Source organism: Lichenostomus cassidix, unplaced genomic scaffold (genome assembly GCF_008360975.1).
Source record: "Lichenostomus cassidix isolate B80296 unplaced genomic scaffold, HeHo_3.0 HiC_scaffold_707, whole genome shotgun sequence".
NCBI classification, from domain to species: Eukaryota; Metazoa; Chordata; class Aves; order Passeriformes; family Meliphagidae; genus Lichenostomus; species Lichenostomus cassidix.
In genome coordinates this window covers 1-22403 of record NW_028147326.1, presented here as the reverse complement: position 1 = coordinate 22403, position 22403 = coordinate 1, and the positions used below count along the sequence as shown (strand labels likewise).

Sequence of the window (22403 nt, the reverse complement as noted above, 5' to 3'; positions counted from 1 at the left end):
ATCCTACGATGCCTCGGTGTGAGGATGGAACGATCGCACTAACTACGATCCTACGATGCCTTGGTGTGACGATGAAACGATCGCACTAACTACGATCCTCCAATTCGTCGGGGACGATGAACGAAAGAGCCGAAGTCGCAGGGACCTGCGCTGGGACAGCCCCTCCCGCCGCCCCTTCCTTCCTGTCCCGCCCCTATAAAGCCTCCTGATCGGGCCGAGCTCATACATTCTCCCGGTGGCGGCCGGTGGAGGTGGCTGTCCTTGAGGTAACTCCGGACCTGGCCCGCGCTGTCCCCTCTCCGTGCCCGCTCCGTGCCCGCTCCGTCCCGCTCCGCGCCCGCCCTGCCCCGCCGCGCTCTGCCCGCTCACCATGCGCCGGCCCCCCGACGGCCTGCCGCCGCTGCTGCTGCTGCTGGTCACGGTGAGTGGGGACCGTGGGGACCCTCCGGGAGGCGGGACAGGGGGGTCCGGAGCTCTGTCGGGGCTGCGCGGTGTTGTCGCGACATGCCCGGGCTTGCCGCGCCGTCGAGGGGCTCGGAGCGGCGGGGCGGGTCGGGGTCGTGCGGAGGGCTAGGAGGGGGGAAAAGGTGGGGAGGGGGTGCCAGGGGTATTTGGGGGCTCGCCCAGGCGCGGGGGCTCTGCGGATCGGGGTAGCCCTGGCTGGAGGGAGGCGGTGGGGTTACCTGAAAGGGACTGGCGGATGGGGGGCTGCCTTTCGTGTCGGTTTGGGGGGGACAGGGCTTGTGTGAGTCGGGGGAAAACTGCGCTCCGGGGGGTTTCATCTGCTCCGGGGGGGGCGTGGGGGGAGCTGGGGTGCTCACCTGGTCTGGGGGGCACCGGGAGAGCCGCGGCGGTGGCGATTCAGCCGGTCCGGGGAGGAAGCGATGGACTCGGGGGGCTCACCTGGGCACGATTCGGGGGACCCGGGGGGCTCACCTGGGCAGGCGGGGACTCGGGGGGCTCACCTGGGCTCTGTTCGGGTGACCCGGGGGGTTCACCTGGGCAGGCGGGGACTCGGGGGACTCACTTGGGCACGGTTCGGAAAACCCGGGGGGCTCAGCTGGGCACGGTTCGGGGGACCCGGGGGCCTCACCTGGCCAGGCGGGGTCCCGATGGGCTCACCTGGGCACGATTCGGGGTGATTCAGGAGTGTTCGGGGGGTTCGGGGTTCATGTTGGGGTGTAAAGCTGCGGCTGGGAGGAAGCAGCGTGGAGGGGCAATGGGAAGCGAAGGGATCTCAGCGATCTCAGCGCTCCCGCTTCGAGCACATGGCCCTTTGGCGACAGGGACAGCGATCCGAGCTGCAGGCTGGACCTGCGGCTCGGCCAGCCCGAGGGAAGGACGGGGATTTCCAGCCTTCCCAATCCCGTTTGCCGTTCCGTGCCGGCATCTGCCGGCGATGTTCTAACACATCGGGCGGCTCGGGGCTGCCCGCTGCAGGAATGCTGCCTCTGCAAGTCGCCCGAGCTGTGGCCAAACCCTCAGCGCGGCGTTTTTGGGACACTGAATTCCGCCTGGGCATATCGGATTTCTGGGTGGCGGTGTAGAGATCGGAAATACCTGAATTCTGTTCTCGCCTGAAGGCAGGGGGGTCCTGCCCTGAGTTTTATCCCGCGGATTCTGCCCGGAGTTTTATCCCAGAGATACTATAAAACTGCTCTGAGTTTTATCCCTGTTATCTGGCCGATAGGAGGGAGCCGGGTGGGTGTTGCTCCCGTGCTGGGATGACATCAGCACCTCCCGTTACAGGTTTTTATTGAGAGCTTCTCATCCACTTCATTCCCTGTGGTGTTTAGCAGAGTTTATTTAGACTTCGCCTGATAAAGCCAAGCCTTGCTAAACCCATCACTAAAGCCACGCTCGTAATCGCCTCAGTTTTTAAAGTTTTTTTTTAGTTTTTATCCTATTTTTTTAATAAAAGGGGAGGGGAGCTGCTGGGGTTGATGATTCACACGTCACAGTCGGACGATGTTGCGTCTCGTGTCCTCTCTCTCTTGCATCATGGCCTGGACACAGGCCACCGGTTTTTGAGGATGGATCTGTGAGTTTGCTGGAGCTCAAATTCCACGTGCGGGAATTCCAGGGGAAAATCCCTGCCTGGATCAGCCCCACGTCCTTGGAGCAGATGGCATCAGGTGTCTGCCTGGCGTCTCTCTTATCCCTTCCTGCCGTCAGGGCTGTGGGATGTGTTTGATTTGTGTTCACATCAGGAGCTCAGCGAGGGGCCTGTGCCTTTCTGCAGGGTTGAGTTGCTTTTGGGATCACCTCAGGAAAAAAAAAAAAAAAAATTTGGGGTGGAAAAAGGTGAAGTTCAAAGCGTGATGCTTTCCTGAACTTCTTCTCCACACTTGATCCCCCAAGAAGGAGAAGAGGCTTTTAGCTTTTTTTTTTACAGGGATTCCTGTGCCTGCTAATTCTGCCTCCAGGCTTTCTGGGGTTGTTTACCGTGGCTGAAAACTCCTCGATTTCACCGTGTCTTGCCCAAGGCTGGTTATTCCAGCTGCTGGTTTGGTCAGGGTGCCGTGGGCTGATAACCTTATCGTGCACTTGTTGCTGCTGCCTGGAAAGCAATGGAATCCTCTGTCTGAGAGGATTTGCCTTTCCCAACAGCAGATAGCTGTGTTGTCACTGTGATCGTCCTCCCAGCATGGCAGAGTTCAGGTGGGGAGGAAAGATGGAATTTTTTCCCCCATGGAAATGGGAAAAGTTGTCTTTTCACTCCCGGGACTTCCCAGACCAGAGCGGGTGAAGCCCTTGTGGTTGTAACTCCTCAAGTGGGTAAAAAACCACTACAGTAAAATAGATACATAAAAACAATAGTTACATTTAAAAACTACAAACTTGCAGATATTCCTGGCTGGAGAAAGAGGCGCCACAAGCTGTTGGAGTGACATGGATTGATCCTCATTCCTGGGCTGGACAGGGCTGGGGGGCTCTGTCGTGGTGGGCATTTGTCCTGCCATGGCCTGGCTGGTGTTGGTGGCGTTTTTAGCGGCTCGGCGTCACCTTCCCCAGCCCCGTGACCGTCCCCAACCTGCCTCAGCCAGTTCTGCCCTGTCCTGGCGCGGGAGGTGTCCGGGGAGGAGGCGGGACGGCGCTGGGGACAGCACGAGTCCCTATTGTTCAGCCTTCCAGGCAGCTTCTGACTCACAGCAGAAATATTTGCTTGAAAAGGCAGATTTGTACCCCCGCGCTGGGGAGGGGAGGGGGACAGTGCCACCTCCGGGCTGTGCATGTCACTCCCTGCCACCCGGGGGGGAGGGACAGGTGCTGCAGGTTTAGATCCATGTAGGTTTATATCCATGCAGGTTTGAATCCATGCAGTTAAATCCATGCAGTTAAATCCATGTAGGTTTATTTCCATGCAGTTAAATCTATGAAAGTTTAAATCCATGCAGTTAAATCTATGCAGGTTTATATCTATGTAGGTTTGAATCCATGCAGGTTTATATCCATACAGGTTTAAATCCATGTAGGTTTAAATCCATGCAGTTAAATCTATGCAGGTTTATATCCATGTAGGTTTATATCTGTGCAGGTTTATATCAACACAGGTTTATATCCATTCAGGTTTATATCCATGCAGGTTTAAATCCATTCAGTTAAATCCATACAGGTTTAAATCCATGCAAGTTTGAATCCATGCAGGTTTAAATCCATGGAGGTTTGAATCCATGCAGGTTTAAATCCATGCAGTTAAATCCATGTAGGTTTATATCCAGGTAGATTTGATTCCATGTAGGTTTAACTCCATTCAGGTTTAAATCCTTGCAGTTAAATCCATGCAAGTTTATATCCATGGATATCATGGAGCTGTGCTGGCTCCAAGGCCAAGCCCATTGTCCCTGTTGGGGACACTGAGGTGCTCAAAGCCCCCCCAAAGCCCGAGGGGACAAATGGCAGTTCCTGCCCAGTGTTGTCCCCCCAGAGTGACCCGGCCGGGGCGGAAGGAGCTGAGGCAGCAGAAAAAGGGCGTGGAGAGCTGGCGGAAATGTGCTTTTCTTCCTGATCCGTGCAGGATAACAGGGAAAACACAGGAACACGAGGCTGTGCTGTCCCCTGGGAGCCCAGGGTGACAGCCCAGGGCACTCTTGCGGGCACCAGAGCCACCTTCCAGCCTTGACACCAGGCTGCTTCCTCCCACAAACCGGTTCCTGTTCCCGACTCTTCCCTTCCATTCAGGGCTGTTGGCTCACCCAGAAATTGGGGAAGGAAAAGGGGTTGTTGGGAGTTTTTGCCTGCTGATAACCTGGCACACGGAATTCCCCTGCAAACCTCCAGGCTTTGCCAAGGGAAAAGCAACCCTGGTTTGGCCTTTGCCTGAGTCAGGGGAAGGTTTGGCTGCTGGCTCCAGTGGCTCTGAGCCATCCCAGAGTTTCTTTCCTGCTTCCCAGCAGCCCTGGCCTTTCCCTCTCTCCCCTTTCCCCGTGGGTTGGGGTGGTTGTCAACCCAAGTTTCTCTGTGTTTTTAACAGGTAACTGTTTTAGGCACTAATGCTGTCAGCCTGAGGAGGAGGGACAGTTTGGATCCCCTGGATACACTTTGGGAACTGACAAATTACCAAGTGCCAGGCAAGGAACTCTACTGCCAGAAGTGTCCTGCAGGTGAGATGTCACAGCACTGACCCCAGCACTGCAGCCTCTCCTGTTCTGTGTCCTTGCTTTTCCTGAGGGGCAGCAGAGCTCCAGCTCTCCCCTGCTCCTCTGTCACCGATCTGAGCTCTCATTATGGGAATATTTTCCTTTTGTTGGCTCCTCATTTGCCTCTGAGCTTCACTGGTGGTGGAACCACAGAATGGTTCAGGGTGGAAAAGCTCTCCAAGGCCATTGAGGCCAAGCTGTGCCCAATTTCCACCTTGTCCCAGCCCAGGGAGCTGCATGGAATTCCAGGAATTCCTTGGACACCTGCAGGGATGGCAACTCCAAACTCCCTGGGCAGTTCCAATCCCTGATTTTTCCATGAGGAAATCCCTGCTGCTGTCCACCCTGAGCCTCCCCTGCCCAGCCTGAGGCTGTTCCCTCTCCTCCTGTCCCTGTTCCCTGGAGCACAGCCTGTCCCCCTGGCTGTCCCCTCCTGTCAGCAGTTGTGCAGAGCCACAAGGTCCCCCTGATCCCCTTTTCTCCAGGCTGAGCTCCTTTCCAGCTCCCTCAGGAGTTCTCCAGCCCCTTCCCAGCTCCCTTCTTGTGTGTTCAGAGTTTCCCCTTCTCTTCAGGCACCTACGTAGCAGAGGAGTGCAAAGAGCAGAACAGCTTGGGCCGATGTTTGCCCTGCGGACCTGGGGAGTACATGGAATATCCCAACGCCTTCCAGTGGTGCCGAGAATGCGGGAAGTGCAGGGAAGGTATGAGCTGGGGGGAGCAGGGCTGGTGGCTCAGGCTGGTCCAGCTGAGCTCTTTAAGTGTCACCTACAGTGTCCCCAGAGGGTGGCTGGGGCTGGGATGGAGCAGGATGGAGCTGGGATGGAGTTGGCATGGAGCAGGATGGAGCAGGATGGAGCAGGATGGAGCTGGGATGGAGCAGGGATGGAGCTGGGATGGAGCTGGGATGGAGCAGGATGGAGCAGGGATGGAGCTGGGATGGAGCAGGATGGAGCAGGGATGGAGAGCTGGGATGGAGCAGGATGGAGCAGGGATGGAGCTGGAATGGAGTTGGCATGGAGCAGGGATGGAGCAGGGATGGAGCAGGATGGAGCTGGGATGGAGCAGGGATGGAGCAGGATGGAGCTGGGATGGAGCAGGGATGGAGCAGGATGGAGCAGGGATGGAGCAGGGATGGAGCAGGGATGGAGCAGGGATGGAGCAGGGATGGAGCAGGGATGGAGCAGGGATGGAGCAGGGATGGAGCAGGGATGGAGCAGGGATGGAGCAGGATGGAGCTGGGATGGAGCAGGGATGGACAGGGATAAACCTGTGTCCCCTCTGTCCCTCAGATCAGGTGGAGCTGAGTCCCTGCCGGGCCACCAGGAACACGGTGTGTGCCTGCAGGAACGGCACCTTCTGCCCCCCAGACCACCCCTGCGAGATGTGCCAGAAGTGCCAGCCCAGGTGGGTGTGGGACACGGTGGCTTCCCCGGGGTCCCTGCTGGAGCTCCAGCTTCTGAGCCCTCCCTCTCTCCCCCTTCCCCAGGTGTCCTGAGGGTCAGGTGGTGCTGAGAGCCTGCACAACCCACAGTGACCTGCAGTGTGGTCCTGCTACACATTCCGATTCCTTCCGTGAGTAGGGGGCTGCCCAGGGATGGGGTGGGAGCTGCTGCTGAGGGATGGGGTGGGAGCTGCTGAGGGATGGGGTGGGAGCTGCTGCTGAGGGATGGGGTGGGAGCTGCTGAGGGATGGGGTGGGAGCTGCTGCTGAGGGGGACCAGGAGCATCTGCCCACCATACCCCTGTTTTATCTGCCTCAGACTCCTTGACCATTATCCTGGTGGCGATCACGTTGGTGGTCCTGATGATTTTTGGGTTCTGCATGTGGAGGCGCTGCTCCAGCTCCCCAGGTGAGTGCAGGAGACCCCCAGAGCACCCACCTTGGCCGGGGGCTCTGCTCTGGTGTGGGGTGAGGGGGAACAGGGACCTTCCTGGGGAAAAAGGGATCACAGCACTGTTTCCATCTTCTGCAGGGGATGGGAGACCCTCGAGCAGGAGGCCCTACGAAATGGTGGTGAGTTCCTGGGATGGCAGGGGGGATGGCTCTGTCTGGGGGGTGGGATGAGGTCCCCCAGGTCCCCCCATCCATGTCCTTGACTCCTGCTTTCCCAGGACCACCTGCCACAGTTGGTGCTTCTCTCCCCCACAGAGGTCCATGTTTCGGAAGCTGCCGTGGTACAGGAGTGAAAATGCAGGGAGAGAGGACAATGCCACCAACGAGCAGCGTGCCATGGTGACAGAGACAGAGGTATGAGTCACCCTCTGCTCCCTCCTGGTCAGTTTGGGGGGATTCCATGGCTGGAGCACTCAGGGAGGTGGCAAAGGGTCACTTTGTGTGGTCAGGATGGCAAAATGTGCTCATTGTCCAGTTCCAGAGTCCCTGAAGGATTTAACTCTGATGCTGAGCAAACACAACTCATCTCCCCCATCCCACAGCCAGGAAACTCGGATATCCCAGGGGTGGGTGGTGGTCTCCTGCCCCACCAGCCCCAGGAGAGAGGGAAAGGGTCTCCAATCCCCACAAACCACAGGGCTGGGAGGGTGCTGCAGGACATCGTCATCCCAGCACTGCCGTTGCCATTCCAGGTGATGCTGAAGAATGAGAGACCCAAGAGGAACCTGGTGCCAGTGAAAGAGGACGACCCCATTCACTGTAAGTTCTGGGGCCTAAGGGGCATGCTGGGGAATGAGATTCCTGTCCCACCCCATTCTCTAACCCTCCTTTTCCCCCTCCAGTGCTGCGCCGCTCCTTCTACATCTTCGCCGGAAAGGTTCCCAAGGTGGAGTGGAAGAAATTCGGCCGCAGCCTGGATCTGGAGGAGAACGACATCATCCAGGAGTGGACGGAGGACGCCTTCTACCAGATGCTCTTCAAGTGGCAGAGCAGAGAAGGCTCCAAGGCCTCGGTCAACACCCTGCTGGACACGCTGGACAGGCTCCACCTCAGCGGCGTGGCAGATGACATCTCCAGCAATCTGATCCGGATGGGACTTTTCCAGTCTGCTGAAACGAGCTGAAGGGCAGGGCAGAGACCCTGAGCCTCCCTCTTTGGAGCTAAAGCTATGAAATACCTCCCGGAACACTTGAATTTTAGCTGTGCGTAGCTCTCCTGCGGCTCCTCTCCTCTTGAAGCCATCTCAGAGTTCAGCTGAGCCAGGAGGAGCTGATTTTCACACGGAGTACGAACCTCGGGGTCCTCTCTGGTGGATTTACAGGTTCCACACGTTGGTGCTTCCTCCTGAAATCCAAGCTGGTTTCTTGGTTTTCACTGCGAAGAGCCTCCGATCATTTCAAGCTGCCTCTGGGATCACCTCGCTTGGAAGCGCCGGTACTACACGGAGATCTTCGGGATCAGAGAAGGGCTTTTGCAGGATTTTAGGCATTGCTGTGTTTTTCTAACTGGATCCTCCTTTTTTTTCCCCGAGGATTCCTGGCATCATGAAATGGCTTCTGCTTCTAGAGCATCTCTAAGTGAGCTTCGTTCTGCGAGCTCAGCTGAGTCCTGTGGACTAAAATGAGTTTTACGTGTTTCTGTTCTTAATGTGTTTTTAATAATTTTGTTGTTAATGTGTTCAAGTGATTCTGCTTGCTCTCAGGAACCAGTTTGGAACTGGACTTGGAGGGGAGAGTGGGAATGGTTGACTTGCACTATGATTTGGGGTTGTCTGAGGAAAGGGACAGTGCAGGGATCGCCCAGTCCAGCCCCTGCCAGGAGAAGGGACATCTTCCCCTCCTCCAGGCTGCTCCAAACCCCTTCCAGCCTGACCTTGAATGTTTCCAGGGATGGGGCAGCTTACCTGGGTGACCTCTCTGCCAGTGTTTACCCACCCTGGTTGTGAAATTGTTCTTCCTGATATCTAATGTGACTCTCATTCCGTTTGAAGCCATTCCCATGCCCTGGGAATGGTTTTTGTCCAGAGTGCCTCTCCAGCTCTCCTGGAGCCCCTTTAGGCTCTGGATGGGGCTTGAAGGTCTCCCAGAGCCTTTTCTTCTCCAGGGTGGGCAATCCCATCTCTCCCAGCCTGGCTCCAGAGGAGCTCCAGCCCTCAGAGCATCTCCATGGCCTCTGGATTAGCTCCACCAGCTCCCCATCCTGGTGCTGTTGGAGACCCCAGAGCTGCAGGTTGGGTTTTAACAGAGAGGAAAAATCCCCTCACGGACCTGCTGGCCCCAGGTTGGTTCCTTTCCCGTGGCCATGGGGTGGCTGAGGTGTCCCTGTGTCCCCAGGCAGCGTGGCAAGGCGAATGCACTGAGGTCCGAGAGTGACCGTGGGTACCACTGCCCATCCCAGCCCGATGGGCACCACTGCCCATCCCAGCCCGGTGGGCACCACTGCCCATCCCAGCCCGATGGGCAGCTCCTCCAACACTCAGGGACAACAACTTTGAGCTGGAAAAACTACTGGATTACTTGAGCTGCCACCCCAGTCCAGCAGGACCTCCCCAGGGCTCAGTGCCTCTCCTGCTGCCCCCCTTCTCCCCCACTCTCCAAAGCCTTAACAAATCCTGCGTCCACAAGCAGAAGTTTTTGTACTTATTTATTTAGCAATCGTAAACGTTACATATATTAACTTAAAAGCTATATAAAAATATCGGTTTTTTTGTTATGCATGGTTGTGTGTTTTTTTTGTACAGAGCTCTGGCCCAGCCAGTTTGCTATTTCCAGTTTTTACATTTCTCTGTTTTATGAAGGAAAAGTTAACTTTAAAAAAAAAAAACAAAACCTCCTGATTTTCTCGTCTGGTTTGATTTTTTTTTTCCCTCAGAACTCTGGTGAGGGTCTGTCCAGGGTCCCAGGGGACACCAGATGTGGCATTGAGGACTCAGCCCGTGGAACTGGTGCTCAGTATCCCACCAGGAATTGTCCCCACCGGTCCCCAAGGGTCCCTCCTGCCAGGGAAAGCCCTCAGGCCTTTAATTATTTCTCCACACCACGAGTCCCATGCTTTGTCCCCTGCCAGAACAGGACGGTGCCACCTGTCCCCGTGTCCCGTGGTGGCACCAGCAGGGTCAGAGCTGCTCCTCCCAGCCAGGGCTCTGTGTGTTGCAGTAGCTGTGTTGCAAATCCATGCAGTGCTTGGTGAGCAAACGGCTCTGCTCTCCCCCCAAAAACCCCTCCGGAGCTTCTCTCCAGCCCTTCACTGTGGAGGGGATCGAGGAGCAGGAGCTGTGGGTGACCTGCCGGGAGGGTTTGTCCCTCTCCTGGGGGTTCCCTGTGCCCCCCCAAGCCTGGGCAGGAGCTCCTGCAGAGCCAGGCACATGCAGGGCTTGGCAAACAGGGCTCGGAAGCAGCGGTGAGCGCCCAGATCGTTGGAAAGGAAAGAAAGTCGTGGTCCTACCTGCTCGCTGGGGCTGCCGAGGGTGAGGACAGCGAGGCAGAGCTCGCTGGAATGAGAGGCTCCGGGTGCTCTCTGGGAAGGGGAGCGGCGTGGAGCGGGAGAGGACGCCACAGGAGCATCCCCAGCTGCTCCTCCAGCAGCAGGATGGCTCCCAGGAGCTTTCCCCGTCCCAGCTGGAGGTTTGGGTGCTCCTGCCCTGCCTGGCAGCCCTGCAAAGCCCTGCAGGACACGGCTGGGGCGTGCAGTTAGTCCGATGGGGAAGCCACCTCTGGAAAAGCCACCTCGTGCTGGAGCAGGGGTGGGATGTCCCTCGCTGTCCCTGCCCGTCCTGGGAGCGCTGGCAGGGGGTGATGGCATCGCCCCAGCAGGGCACAAGGACGTGCCATGCCCAGCTGCTCCTCCCACACACACAGCGACCACGCCGGGCTTTTCAAACACCATTTATTACAATGGAGCCTTCCAGGCTAAAATCCCAAGCCGAGGGCTCGGGGTTGGTTTCTGGTGTGGCAGGTTGAGGGAGTGGGTTTGGGATGGGGTTGGGGTTGTTTGGGTTTTTTTTTTTTGCTTGAAGTTTGCTTTCTAAACAAAAGTGAAGAGTTAAGAGCAGGGAGGAGAGGACTCCTGTCCCCTCCGTGCCCTGATTTAGGACAAACCCCTCTTGTAGGGGAGATGCTGCAGTGCCTCGAGGCATTTGGGGACCGAGGTCCCCTGCCCTGTGCCTGACCCTGCTGCGAGTTGAGGGGGGTGGCAGGACCCCCACGGTGGCTCCGGGTGGCGAGATGCCATCAGACACCCAAACCACATCCCAGAGCTTCTGGTTCCAAATCAAAGTGGAAGCAGGATGCGTTTCTTCTTCTTCATCTTCCTCATGCTGCTGATGTTTCAAAAAAAAGAAAGAAATCCAAAAGAAAACTTCCGAAATGAAACCACAACACAGCCCTCGTGCTCCTGTAAACGTGAGTTTCTCCTGCTGCTCGGGCTCTGCCAGTCCTGCCGCGGGGAGAGCAGAGCTCCAGGAGCACCGAGCCCTCCCCTGGCACTGCCCCTGCGGCCACCACCTCTGCTCCGGGGCTTCTGCCGCTGCTGGCCGGGCGCTGGGGCAGGGCATCCCACCCTTCCTCCTCCTCCTCCTCCTCCCCGTCTCTGGAGCCAGGGCAAGGACGGGGCTTTCAAACCACAGCTGAGGAGGAGGAGGAGGAGGAGGAAGAGGAGGCTGTGGCTGCCGACGATGAAGGAGAGGAAGAAGGGGAGGAGGAGGCGTTCCAGAAGAGCCACCGCCTCTTGGGCTGCCGTTTGAGGTGGAGGTAGTCTTCCTTCTCCCGCTCCTTCTTCGCCCGCTGGTAGTGATCCTCCTCCTTCAGGTACCACACCGGCGGCCAGCGGTGCTTCTCGAAGTACTCCTGGTTCTCTGCGGGGACACAGCGGGTGAGGGTGGCACCACCAGGGCCACCAGGACCTCCCTGTCCCCTCAGCCCGGGTGTCACTCACCTCCCGACATGGCCTTCATGTCGCGGGGGAACTTGCGGCAGACGTTGTTGTAGTTGGTGCAGATGTGGTGCAAACACCAGTCGGCCAGCTGGTAGGCGCAGTGGAACTGGGGGAAGGAGGGACAGCAGCTCGGGGTCACCAGGAATGGGACAGCATGAGGGATTCACCTCATTCCTCCACGGACAGCCAAGGCCAGGCCTGGTTGTCCTGCTCCCAGAACTGCCAGGGCACTCTGGGTGTCACCTTGAGCACCTCCAGCCCTGCTAGACCCTCTGTGTGTCACCTTGAGCACCTCCAGCCCTGCTAGACCCTCTGAGTGTCACCACCCAGCCCTGTCAGACCCTCTGAGTGTCACCCCCAGCCCTTCCAGCCCCTCAGAGTGTCACCTCCCGCTCCCCCAGCCCTGCCAGCCCGTGCTGCTGTCCTACCTGAGCCAGCTCCAGGAACACGAGCACGTCCCCATCGATGTCCACCATCATCTGCGCCGCCTCCATCAGGCCGGTCACCGTGTACTGCTCTGCACAGGGGGACACTCGGGGTCAGGGGGTGGCCAGGACAGGGTGACAGCCACCCTGCCCTGCCGCAGCCACCCCAGCTCACCTGTGAGAGCCACCAGGTGCGGCAGGCAGAGGCGGTTGGCGAGGATGATGAGCTTCATGTCGTCCAGGTCGGGGCTGGAGCTGAACTGCCCCGTGTAGAGGTACTCCAGCACTGCCCGCATGCAGCTCTTGCTGGTGTGAGGAAGTGCCACCTGCAGGACACATTAATTGTCACCTCGGGGTTGTCCCCACCCGCCCCACCCGGGCAGGGAGCTCTCCTCACCTCGTTGGTGGAGCTCTCCACGAAGGGGCCACCGAACATGGCAGCCATCCAGTCGCAGCTGGAGATGAGCAGGGGCTTGTGGGCACTGATAGCACCGTCATCCAGCACGAAGGTGACATCTGGGGACAAGCACAGGGCAGCTGCTGGGACCGGCCCTGCCACCTGGGGCTCGGCCACCCCCTGCCACTAAACACCTCACCCCGGGGACAGCAGAGGGAAGGGGATAGAGCCTGGAATATCCTGTATTTTTCCCTAAAAAAAAAACTGTTTTTTTTATCCAGCATTCCCTGGCAGCTCAGGGAAGAAGCCCTGCTTATTCCAAGGGGTTTTCCCAGGTCACACAACACATTTGAAAGCAAGGGGAAAACCAAGGAAGCACATCTGAGTCCTTGGAGAGCTGGGGATCTCCTGCCCTGCTCTCCACAGCTTCTCCCAGGGCTGTGCCAAGGGCCAGCACACATCTGTCCCCAACAGGGACAGCCTGACCATATTAGGATCCATCTCCACGAAACAAATCCAGCCAGAGGGAGGCTGGGACGTTCACATCCCCCTGGGATGTCACCTCGTGCTGGTGGCTCGTGGTGCTCGCTGGAAAGCTGAGGAAATCCTACCAAGGGCGCTTGTTCCTCATAAATCAGGATGACCCCGTGAAAATCTGGGCTGGGAGAGGAGGAAGTCGCCTTTGCAGCTCTTCCGTAAATAAACAGAGCTGCTGGGCCAGCTGGGAAGCAGGAAACCCTGGGGAAGGGCTTTGCACTCACTTTTTCAGGGAAAAAAAAGTGATAAAAAGCAATAAAAAAAGGATAAAAATCCAGAGCAAAGCCAGGAGCTCCCATCCAGCCCTCAGAGTCACTCCCAGGGACCAGGGGGTGCCATACCCGAGAAAGTCCCCTTGGCCAGGCATTCCTTCACCCGGTTGGTCCTCCGGACGTGGAAGGCTTTGGTGATCTCCTGGTTCATGAACGCCTCGTTGTTGAGGATGTTGGCCACCATCATGCGCAGGTCGAACACCTCGAGCAGCTCGGCGATGTGGGCGATGTGCATGAGGTCCCTCTCGTTCTCGTCCAGCTCCCCCGTGTAGAGATACTTCAGCACGGCGCGGAACGGACCCGGCTGGATGGACGCGTCCATCTTCACCACCACCATCAGCTTGGACTTGTAGGTCAGCGGGTCTTCGGCCATCTCCTCCTGGATGCTGGTGAACGCCCGGCTCCACGAGGAGAGGTTCCGGCCCCGCCGCAGCCCGCGCTCGCCGTTCTCGTAGCGGTCGCCGCGCAGGATGCCGTCACTGGTGGAGGCTCTAAGGCACGGTTTGCGCTGGCCGGGTCCGGCCTCCTCGGCGCTCTCGCAGATGTCGAAGCTGGCGGCCCGCAGGAGGAAATCCCGCCCGTGGTGCCTCTCCTCCTGGTGCAGCATCCGCTCGGCGGCCGCGGTGACGGCCACCCCGAAGCCGTGCCCCGCCGTGCTCTGCTGGTCCTCCTCGCTCAGGTCCATGAGGAACAGGTCGTAAAACTTGGAGGAGGAGGTGGAGAGGTAGATCTTGTGTGCGTAGATTTTGATCTTCTCTTGCAGCACCAGGATGACGTCCGCGCACAGGGGGTCCTCCAGGAGGTGGGCTGGACGCTCCTCGTTGTTGGAAGGGGGGTCAGGGACGATGATGATGGGAGGAGGGGGCTTGGGGGGCAGGAAGGGGGCTTGGAGCAGAGGCCGCTGCACGTTGCGCAGGTGGGACTTCCAGAACTGCAGGTGGCGGCGGGAGATGAGCGCGGCGCGGATGGCGTTGTCAAAGACGTCCTTGACGCCGAACTGGGCCACCACGCTCGTCTCGTAATAGGGGATCCCCAGCTCCTTGGCAACCTCCCTGCCCTTCTCCGGGGGAAGGATCTCGTTAGGTTTGATTGGCCTGGAAGAGACGGGAGATAATTAATGAGGAGAGCTCTGGAGATAAGGAGGGCGGGCGGGGACGTCTCCAGGGTCCCACCTGGCCAAGGGTCGCCGCGCGCGGTTGACAGCCTCCAGGTCGGCGTAGCGCAGGTCGAGCTGGCAGCCCACCAGGATGACGGGGGCGCGGGGACAGAAGTGTTTGATCTCCGGGTACCACATGGTCTTCACATGGTGCAGGGAGTTGGGGTTGGCGATGGAGAAGCACAAAACCACAACGTCGGACCTGGAGGAGAAGGAGGGTCAAGGTGCAGCCTGGGGATTCCCTCCCTGCCCGGGGCGGCGCCAGGCTCTGCCTCTCCTTACCTGCCGTAGGCAAAGCGCCTGTCCTTGTGGTGGTCACCAAAGGTGTCCCAGAGGCGCAAGGACACGCTGACATCGTCTACCACATCCCGGGAGCGCTCCAGCACCTGTGGGAACACCAACACCGCCCCGCTCCTGAGTCCCTGAGCCTCACAACAGCGCTGTCCCCACCGTGGGGAGCAAACCACAATTTCCTCCACCTCCCCGGGATCCCCACGGGGTATCCCAAACCTTCCCCAGCACCCCAAATCTCCCAGGCAGCCCTCACCTCCTGGCAGACGCGGTACTGGTCGATGGCCCACACCGTGGGCACGTGGGTGGCGAGGAGCTGGTACTGGGTCAAGGTGGCGTTGCAGGCGCGGGCACAGATGAGCCGGGTCTTGCCCACCGCGTTGTCCCCGACCACGACGCACTTGATGGTTTCTACGTTTGGCCTCTCATAATCCATGTCAGAATCCATTAATTGGGACCTGCGGGCGGAACGAGGGCTCGGCAAACACAGCCAGGAGCCAGCCGGGACAGGGCGCCGGAGGGGGACAAAGCAGGAGGATGCTGACACTCCCTGGCAGCCCGGGGAAGCTCTGCAGCGGCTGCCCAGCCTTTCCCAGCTGGCTGTCCCCGCCAGTCCCCTTTAAAATTTCATGTTCTGGTGGCAGCGTGGCTGCTGTGCCGCGTCAGACACATGGCCTGCGTTGGATTGCGCCCTCCTCCCTCCCGGCTCTCGGCTCATGCTTGTTCATGTGAGATGAGGCTTTTTTTTTTTCCTCTCCCTTCCTCCTCTTCCTTTTCTCCTTCTCCAGCGTTTGCAAGAGAAGCTTCCAGAGCCGCCTGACTGAGTGTAGAGCAGGCACTGCCAGGGGACACTGACCTGCCCCCCTTTTCCCACCCCATTCCCAAGGGGATATTTGCTCCCAGCTAAGAGCAGCACGAAGAAACTCCTTAGGTTTCCCAGAGGCTCAGCAGCCATCAGGACTGGGAGAGTTCCCAGGAGCAGGTGTGACCCCAAAACTCCTGCAAGGTGTGACGTGCAGCACCCAGGTGTGTCACCCACTCCCTGTGCAAAGCCAGACTCCAAACCAGCCAGAATTAGCTCATCACACCATTAACCAAGAGTTTACGTGGTTTCCACAGGGAAAAGCAGTGAGGAAGTTGAGGGACAGCAAAAAGGACAAAAAAACCCCACATCCCAATTTCTCCGAACTTCCCGAGGCCACGGATCTGCTCCCCCTTGTCGCTCCCTCCTGGCAGCGACCTCCCGAGCTGCTATAATAAACCACCAGCGCAGTGAGCGAAAATACCCGGTAACGATGGCAACCGAGCCCTGCACGTGGGACCACAGTTCCCCAAACCGGCAGCCTGGCAAGGACTTCCCAATGTTAGCACCTCCCTCCGTGCGCAGCCTCCCTGGGCACACCTGGATCCCCCGGGCACGGCTGAGCCCCGTGGGCAGCTGGAGGCAAAGGCAGGTGGCACAAATCCCGGTGGTTTCGGGTGCCAGCGCTTCCACACCGGGCTGGTCCCGAGGCAAAACTTCTCCGAGGAGTTGTCGCCGCATTCCGCGCCTCCTCCATCCTTTGGGATGCAGGGAATTCATCCCGGAGGGCATTGGGAAGCGAAAAGGAGGCAGGGCAGCGGGGCTGCTTCCTCATCAGCCCCTCAAAATGTGTTTCCATCTCAGGCATCCCCCTCTGCTGCCACCCCCAGGGATCAGCTCGGCTCCGTAGGGCCAGGAGATGCAGAGATCTGCGGGATGGGGGCTGTGAGTGCTCAGGGAGCTGGGCTGTGGTTATTTTTAGGCCCAGCCGTGCTCCCAGGTCGGCCGAGCTCATTCGGATGGAGGGGGAAGGCGCAGGGAATGACAACTGCAGTTGGCACTTGGGATGTTTGTCCCTCCTGGGGAGCTCAGCACACCCCGAGCCGAGCCTGCTTGGACAGGCTGGGGCCTCATGGGAATTAAGGGCTAAATCCTTGTGGGATCAGTGCCTGCTGGAGGAGAGGAAGGGAGGACAGCAGTGGGGACAAAACGCAGGTTCTCAATAAAGCAGAAGCACATTTGGGGAGCTCTGTTGGCCCCACAGAGGGGAGGTCACAGCCCCTCACCCACGAGACCACCCCGGGAGGGGCTGAACCTTTCCAAGCCCCCTCCCCACCTTCCCTACAATCGCTTCTCTCCTGGGAACAGCTCCAAATCCCACCGGAGAGTAAAAATAACTCGAGATGCCAAGACCTTGGAGTTCCCCCTGGGGAACGGGGCTGCTCCAGCCAGCAGCCCCCAGCCCTGCTCCCCCTGCCCGCCGCAGCCCCCCACCCAAACCACGGGCACCAATTCACACCCACCCCCCAAGGAGACCCCCAAAATCGCTCCTTCCAGCCTCCCAGCCCGCGGTTGCCAAGGCAACTGCACCATCACCCCGGGAGCCGTCGCTTAGCAACTCCCAGGCTCCAAATCCTCCATCCCGCACCTCGCCAGGGGAGGAGAACCCCCAAACCGGGGCGAAACCGCCCCGAAACGGCAGCGATGCCCAAAAATAACGGGGGTTTGGGGCGGCCGCGGGCTGCGGGAGGAACGGGGCCCGGGCGGCCCCGCGGAGGCTGTGGAGGCCGCGGCGGGAGGCGGTGCGGGAGGCGGTGCGGGAGGAACGGGGCCCCGAGCGGGGCTGCAGCACGGCCGGGGCCGGGGGATGCGGCGGGCGGGGGGCAGCGGACCGGCTGCGGGGATCGGGGCTGCGGGGCACGGCGGAGGGGTCGGGGAGCACCGGGAGAGGGTGCGGGAGTTGGGGAGCACCGGGATTGGGGGCGCGGGGATGGCGAGGGGTCTCGGAGCATCCGGAGCGGGGGTGCGGGGCGTCGCGGAGGGATCGGGGACACCGGGAGCGGGCGCGGGGTATGGCGGGGGAAACGGGGAGGATGTGGAGTGGGTGCGGGGGGTTCAGGGGTGTCCGGAGCACCCCAGTCGGGGCTGTGGCGGGTCGGGAAGCACCGGGGGAGGGTGCTGGGCATCCCGAGGAGGCTGGGCAGGACCCAGCCGGGGGTGAGGGGCACCCCGAGGAGGTTGGGGGTGTCCGGAGCACCCAGATGGAGGGTGCGGGACATCGCAAGGAGACTGAGGAGGAACCTAGGCCGGGGGCGTGGGGCATGGCCAGGGGTCTCGGGGGAGCTCGGAGCAGCCGATGGAGGGTGCGGGGCATCGCAGGGAGGTTTGGGGTGCTCGGAGCACCTGGCTCGGGGCTGCGGGGAGCACGGGAAGCGCCGGGAGGGGTGCGGGACGCAGAGAGGGGGCTGGAGAGCACCGGGAGCATCCCAAGGGGGCTCGGCGGTGCTCGCAATCGGGGCTGCTGGCACGGCCAAGGGGCCTGGCCCTCGCTGTCCCCCTGTCCGGCAGGCGGCCCGGGCCGGGCGGCGGGGCAGGATGCGCGGAGGCGGAGCGGGACGCGCGGCGGAAGCGCGGGGGGGGTCCGGCGGTACTTACACCAACACAGACGAAGCGGCGGCTCCCAGGGGCCGGGGCCGGGCTCGCCCCTCCGGACATGGCCACGGCGCAGCTCGCGCGGCTCGCCTGGGCACGGCTGGGCGGCTCAAGGCCGGGGCCGCGGGGGCCCATGGCGGCACCTCGGCCGCCCCGATCTCCGCATCCGCGGCCCGCTGCGCTGCGCGGAGCCCTGCGCGGAGCCGTGCGCGGATCGCGGCCCTGCGCGGTCGCTGCGCCGAGCGGTGCGCGCTGCCCTGCGCGCTGCAGTCGCGGCCGCCCCGCCTTTCATTCACAAAAAACAAGCGGCCCCGGCCCGGCCCCGCCCCCGAGCCCCCCCCGCCGCCGCGCATTGGCTGAGAGGGACACGGGGGGGCTCCCGGGGGGGTACGGGCGCATCCTGCCGCGCTTGGGGACCCTCATCATGTCCCTTGTGCCCCCCTAGTCCTGCCGTGGGACCCCCCCGGCCTGCCCCTAAACCTCCCTTGTGGGGGGCTGTGTCATGTCCCCCCAAATCTGCCTTGGGACCCCATCGTGTCCTCTAACCATCCCTTGCAGGGGGCTTTGTCATGTCCCCCAGTCCTGCCTTGGGACCCCTTAATGTCCTTCGACTCTCCCTTGCAGGGGGCTCCGTTGTGCCCCCCAATCCTGCCTTCCATGCCACCCCCATCCTGCCCCTAGACCTTCCCCTCAGGGGGCTTTGTTGTGCCCCCAATTCTGCCTTGGAGCCCCCATGGTGCCCATCGCCCTCCCACCCTGTCCTCCATCATCTGTGACACCCAAACGAGGGGGGTGACACCCTCATCCCCCCCTTCATCCCACCTCCCCCTTCCTCTGCAGCCAAACCCCCAATCCCGATCCGGGGTGCACCTCTCCTGCATCCCCCCGAGCATCTTTCCCTCTCCCCAAATTTCAGGGGCTGCCAGCTCCCAGCTGCTGGTGGAGAAGACCCCTCAAAACCCCCACAGCCCCCCCGCAGCACCCCCAAACCCTTCAGAGCTGCCCCTCCATCCCTCCAAGCACAGGCCACACGCTGCGCTCCTGCCTTCTCCCTCTACCCTGCAGGATTTACCGCAGCCCCCTCCTCACCCCCGGGGCACCTCCCCTAAATTTGAACCCTGGCGGCATAAAAAAAAACTCCGAGTCATGTTCGCAGCGCTGCCGGGAAGGCGCTGGGCACCGCTGGCCCCGCTGCTCTGACCCCGTATATCCGCATCATGTGATCCTCGCCATCCCTTCCCGAGCCTTTCAGCCTCCTTCCCTCGCCATCGCCGCCGCGGAGCCGCGCTAAGCTCAGCCCCCTGCATGGCCTGATCCCTTCCCTCTCGCATCGGGCCGCGCTCAGATTGTCACCGCTGCGACATCGCGTCCCATCGCGGCACAACCCAGCGGCTCGCCTCGCCCCGCCGCTGCGCCCCCAGCCCGGCCGAGCCCCCCGCCTCACCGAACTCGCAGCACGGGGATCTGTCTCTCCATAGCAGAAGCAGATGGAGCCGCTAATTTGGGGAGGGGGAAGAAGCCCTTTCGGCTTTGGAGGCGGCAGGATGCAGCTCCCGGCTCTGCCTCGCTGCCCGCGGCGGCACCGAACCGCTGCTGAGCCGCTGCCCCGGGAGCTGCGAGCAGCCGAGCCGCAGAGCCTGGAGCTTTCTGCTCCTTGGAGTGGGTCACGGGGAAGGAACACGTAAAGCTTGTTTGCCAGCCGCATGATTTGGCTTATTTGCTCTCTTGTAGCAGGTGCTTAATTGTGGCAGAAAGGGTTCCCGGCAGCTTTCCGAGCGGCCAAATTCCCGCCTGCCCCTCTCGCGGCCAGGCGAAACAAAAGCACGATTGTCACCCGCGGGCGGAACGCTCCGGCTGCCGAGCTCGCCCGGGCCTCCTTCCCGGGAGGAGAGAGCCGCGGGTGGAGGCAGCGGGGTGGGCACGGGGCACGGGAAGGGGGTCGGGAGAAGCTGGGGGTGCTGCTCGCAGCCCCCCTGCTCCGCGGGAGGAGGAACACGAGCCTCAGCTGACTGTTCCCCGGTGAGCCCACGCTGTGGCACGGGTTGGAATGGCACGGCACGGCGTGGCACAGCTGGCCATGGCATGGCACAGCTGCCCAGTGACATCCCCTCTCCCCCAGCAGCGCTGTCCTGGCAGGGCTGTGATTAAAAGGCCTTTCCTCCCTGCTCCCACCTCTGCAATCGAAGCCTCTGGAATCTGTCCCCAAGGAATTCCATCTGTCCTGCTCCGTTAGCACCCTGACTCCCAGGCAAAGAGCTCCACACCCACCCGCGGCTGAGCCCTGGGGGTCACAGCCCTGAACTGAACAGCCCTTTTCACCCCACAGCACCCTCCTCACTCCACCTCCCACTCCCCGGCCTGGAATGAAGAAGCTCTCGGGATATCTGAGATAAGAGCAGACATTGCTCCATCCCCAGTAAAATTTATGACTCTCCAGTTCAATGCCAAGGATATTTCCACCCCTCCCAGGCACTGCCAGGCCCCTGCCCAGCCTCGCTGGGGTCAGCATGCAGTGATCCAAACCCATTTTCCCTATGCTCCTTGGAGCAGCAAGCACTCTGCAATCTCTGCAGCTTTCCTGGCTCTGCCCCCCACCCTGAGCCCCAAATCCAGCGTTATTCACCTTGCAGGGGGCTGACAGGCTGGGACAGGCCGAGGCAATGCTGGAAAAAGTGGATTTGGGATGGGGAGACACCCCGACACCCTCCGGCAGCTCCGGAGCACACATCCCCAAAAGCGCCGGGAATCTGCCTTGGCCTTGCTCTGCCCTAAGCCCTGCCGGGTTTTTTCCACCTCATCCATGGGGAACGGAGGCGTTGCAGTGTGGGGTGGGAGCATAGAGCAAAGTCCCCGGAGAAAGTGGCCGGAGGAAAAGTGCCAGGAGCAGGAGGAGGAGGAGGAGGAGGAGGAGGAGGAGGAGGAGGAGGAGGAGGAGGAGGAGGCAGCAGGAGGTACTTACAGGCTGTGAGCCACGGCGGTCATCTTCCCGGCAGGGCTGCCCTTCCCCGGGCTTTCCATCGCTTTCTCTTGGCAGGCTCTGCAAGGAGAGGGCGCAGGGACTGGGTGACAACACCCCAAACATGGCTAAAGCCACCCTCAGTGTCACCCCCTGACCCTGGGGACGGGAAGGCTTTGGGAGGGCAGGTCCTGGGCTGGCCAAATGTCCTGGTGTGGAGGCAGAGCTGTCCCTTGTGTCCCCACTGTCTCACTGCCAGCTCTGCCCTCCGCGTGCCACCCTACACGGCAGCCAAAATCAATCAATCAATCAATCAATCAATCAATCAATCCATGGAACACACACAGAGCTGTCCCCTGGGCTGAAGGCTCCACAGTGACAGCAGAGTCCTGGCTCCTGCCAGGCAGTGAATTCCAGAGACCCAACATGGTGCTGGATCCTTCCATGGGTTCACCAGGAAGAGCAGGAAGGGTGATCCCTTCATTTTGCTGCTCGGGAAATCCCAACTCCTGCAGTTTTCCTGCCTGGATGATGCTACAAGGGATGTCCTGGCTCAGGATAGCTGCCCCAGGCACCCCCAGCCCCATCAGCAGCCAGGGAGGGAGGTGGCAGCGCCTTAAAAATGGGGTTTTCAGGCTCCATATCCAGTTGGAGAAATCTTCAACCAGAACTTTGCAAAAATAGCAAAACCCAACCTTGATGGGGGACCAGTGGGGACAAAGGGACCCTCTGGGATGTGCCACCACACCGGTGGGGCGCAGAGCCCAGGGAACAGCAGATACCAGAAAGAAAGGCCTAAAACAAGCAAAAAAAAAGAACATTTTTTGCACCTTCCACCTCCTGCCCTGCCAAAGCAGTAGGTTCTGTCTGCGAGCCAGGAGTTTGGGGGGCTCTGGAAATTCCCTGCCTGCAGGAATTCTCTGCCCCAGCTGGATCCCATCTCCCAGCCCTGGAATGAGCCACCTGACACTCCCTGGTGACAGCTCACCCTGCCATCGATACGGCTGCAGAGCTCCAGGGGATTCAGCGCTCAGCTTATAAATATTTAAACCCAGAAGGCGCCGCGTGCTCCCGGAAAATGCAACTCCTCACAGGAGCCCAGCATCCCAGCGCTGAGCTAATGAACATTTGGGGCTCTCCAGACAGATCTTTCCCAGCTAAAAACCAGGTCAGGGCGAAACTCAAGGTCTTGATCCACCCGTGCAGGATTTCTGCACCCTCCAGCTGGGGTGTGGTGGGTTTACCACCCCGAGTGGTGCAGAAATCGCTGCTGGGATGGAATCACAGCCCAGGCTGCTCTTCCAGATGCTCATTCCTGCCCCCCCGGGCAGGTTTTTGGGGGGCACAGCCAGCCCCACACCCCGGGAAAGGCCGCAGCTGCAGCCTGGAGCACTGACAGGCTCCCGCCGGCTGCTCCAGGCAGGATTCACAGTTTCATACAGCATTAAGA

The 22403-nt window shown here is 60.4% G+C and overlaps 2 protein-coding genes across 5 annotated transcripts; one reads left to right on the top strand and one right to left on the bottom strand.

Moving 5' to 3' along the window:
* Positions 1–219: 219 nt before the first annotated feature.
* On the top strand, positions 220–8175 carry LOC146423403 (tumor necrosis factor receptor superfamily member 10B-like). Of its 2 annotated transcripts, none has more exons than XM_085044798.1 (10): positions 220–421; positions 4475–4604; positions 5213–5341; positions 5930–6044; positions 6127–6212; positions 6400–6489; positions 6613–6650; positions 6789–6887; positions 7226–7292; positions 7376–8175. In XM_085044798.1, exons 1-10 carry the CDS (start codon positions 371–373, stop codon positions 7654–7656), a joined length of 1086 nt encoding a protein of 361 aa, XP_084900924.1. In that variant the 5' UTR covers positions 220–370; the 3' UTR covers positions 7657–8175. The 2 variants fall into 2 exon arrangements, with proteins under 2 accessions (XP_084900924.1, XP_084900922.1); XM_085044796.1 differs by having other exon boundaries at positions 6613–6653.
* Positions 8176–9161: 986 nt separating this feature from the next.
* On the bottom strand, positions 9162–21099 carry LOC146423402 (rho-related BTB domain-containing protein 2-like). Of its 3 annotated transcripts, none has more exons than XM_085044794.1 (10): positions 20957–21099; positions 14800–15001; positions 14535–14638; positions 14269–14454; positions 13166–14190; positions 12288–12406; positions 12066–12216; positions 11894–11982; positions 11466–11571; positions 9162–11385 (listed from the first exon to the last, which is right to left on the bottom strand). In XM_085044794.1, exons 1-10 carry the CDS (start codon positions 21013–21015, stop codon positions 11147–11149), a joined length of 2280 nt encoding a protein of 759 aa, XP_084900920.1. In that variant the 5' UTR covers positions 21016–21099; the 3' UTR covers positions 9162–11146. The 3 variants fall into 3 exon arrangements, with proteins under 3 accessions (XP_084900920.1, XP_084900921.1, XP_084900919.1); XM_085044795.1 differs by lacking the exon at positions 20957–21099 and adding an exon at positions 19442–19649; XM_085044793.1 differs by lacking the exon at positions 20957–21099 and adding an exon at positions 18001–18459.
* Between the last annotated feature and the right edge of the window lie 1304 nt (positions 21100–22403).

Coding starts and splice junctions, on each gene's coding strand:
- LOC146423402 (XM_085044793.1), bottom strand. CDS start 18,350: ATGCGCGGCGGCGGGGGGGGCTCGGGGGCGGGGCCGGGCCGGGGCCGC. Junction 12,407..13,165: donor GGCCAAGGGGACTTTCTCGG/GTATGGCACCCC, acceptor GCTTGTCCCCAG/ATGTCACCTTCGTGCTGGAT. Junction 12,217..12,287: donor TGGAGAGCTCCACCAACGAG/GTGAGGAGAGCT, acceptor TGTGTCCTGCAG/GTGGCACTTCCTCACACCAG.
- LOC146423403 (XM_085044796.1), top strand. CDS start 371: ATGCGCCGGCCCCCCGACGGCCTGCCGCCGCTGCTGCTGCTGCTGGTC. Junction 422..4,474: donor TGCTGCTGCTGCTGGTCACG/GTGAGTGGGGAC, acceptor TGTTTTTAACAG/GTAACTGTTTTAGGCACTAA. Junction 6,490..6,612: donor GCGCTGCTCCAGCTCCCCAG/GTGAGTGCAGGA, acceptor CATCTTCTGCAG/GGGATGGGAGACCCTCGAGC.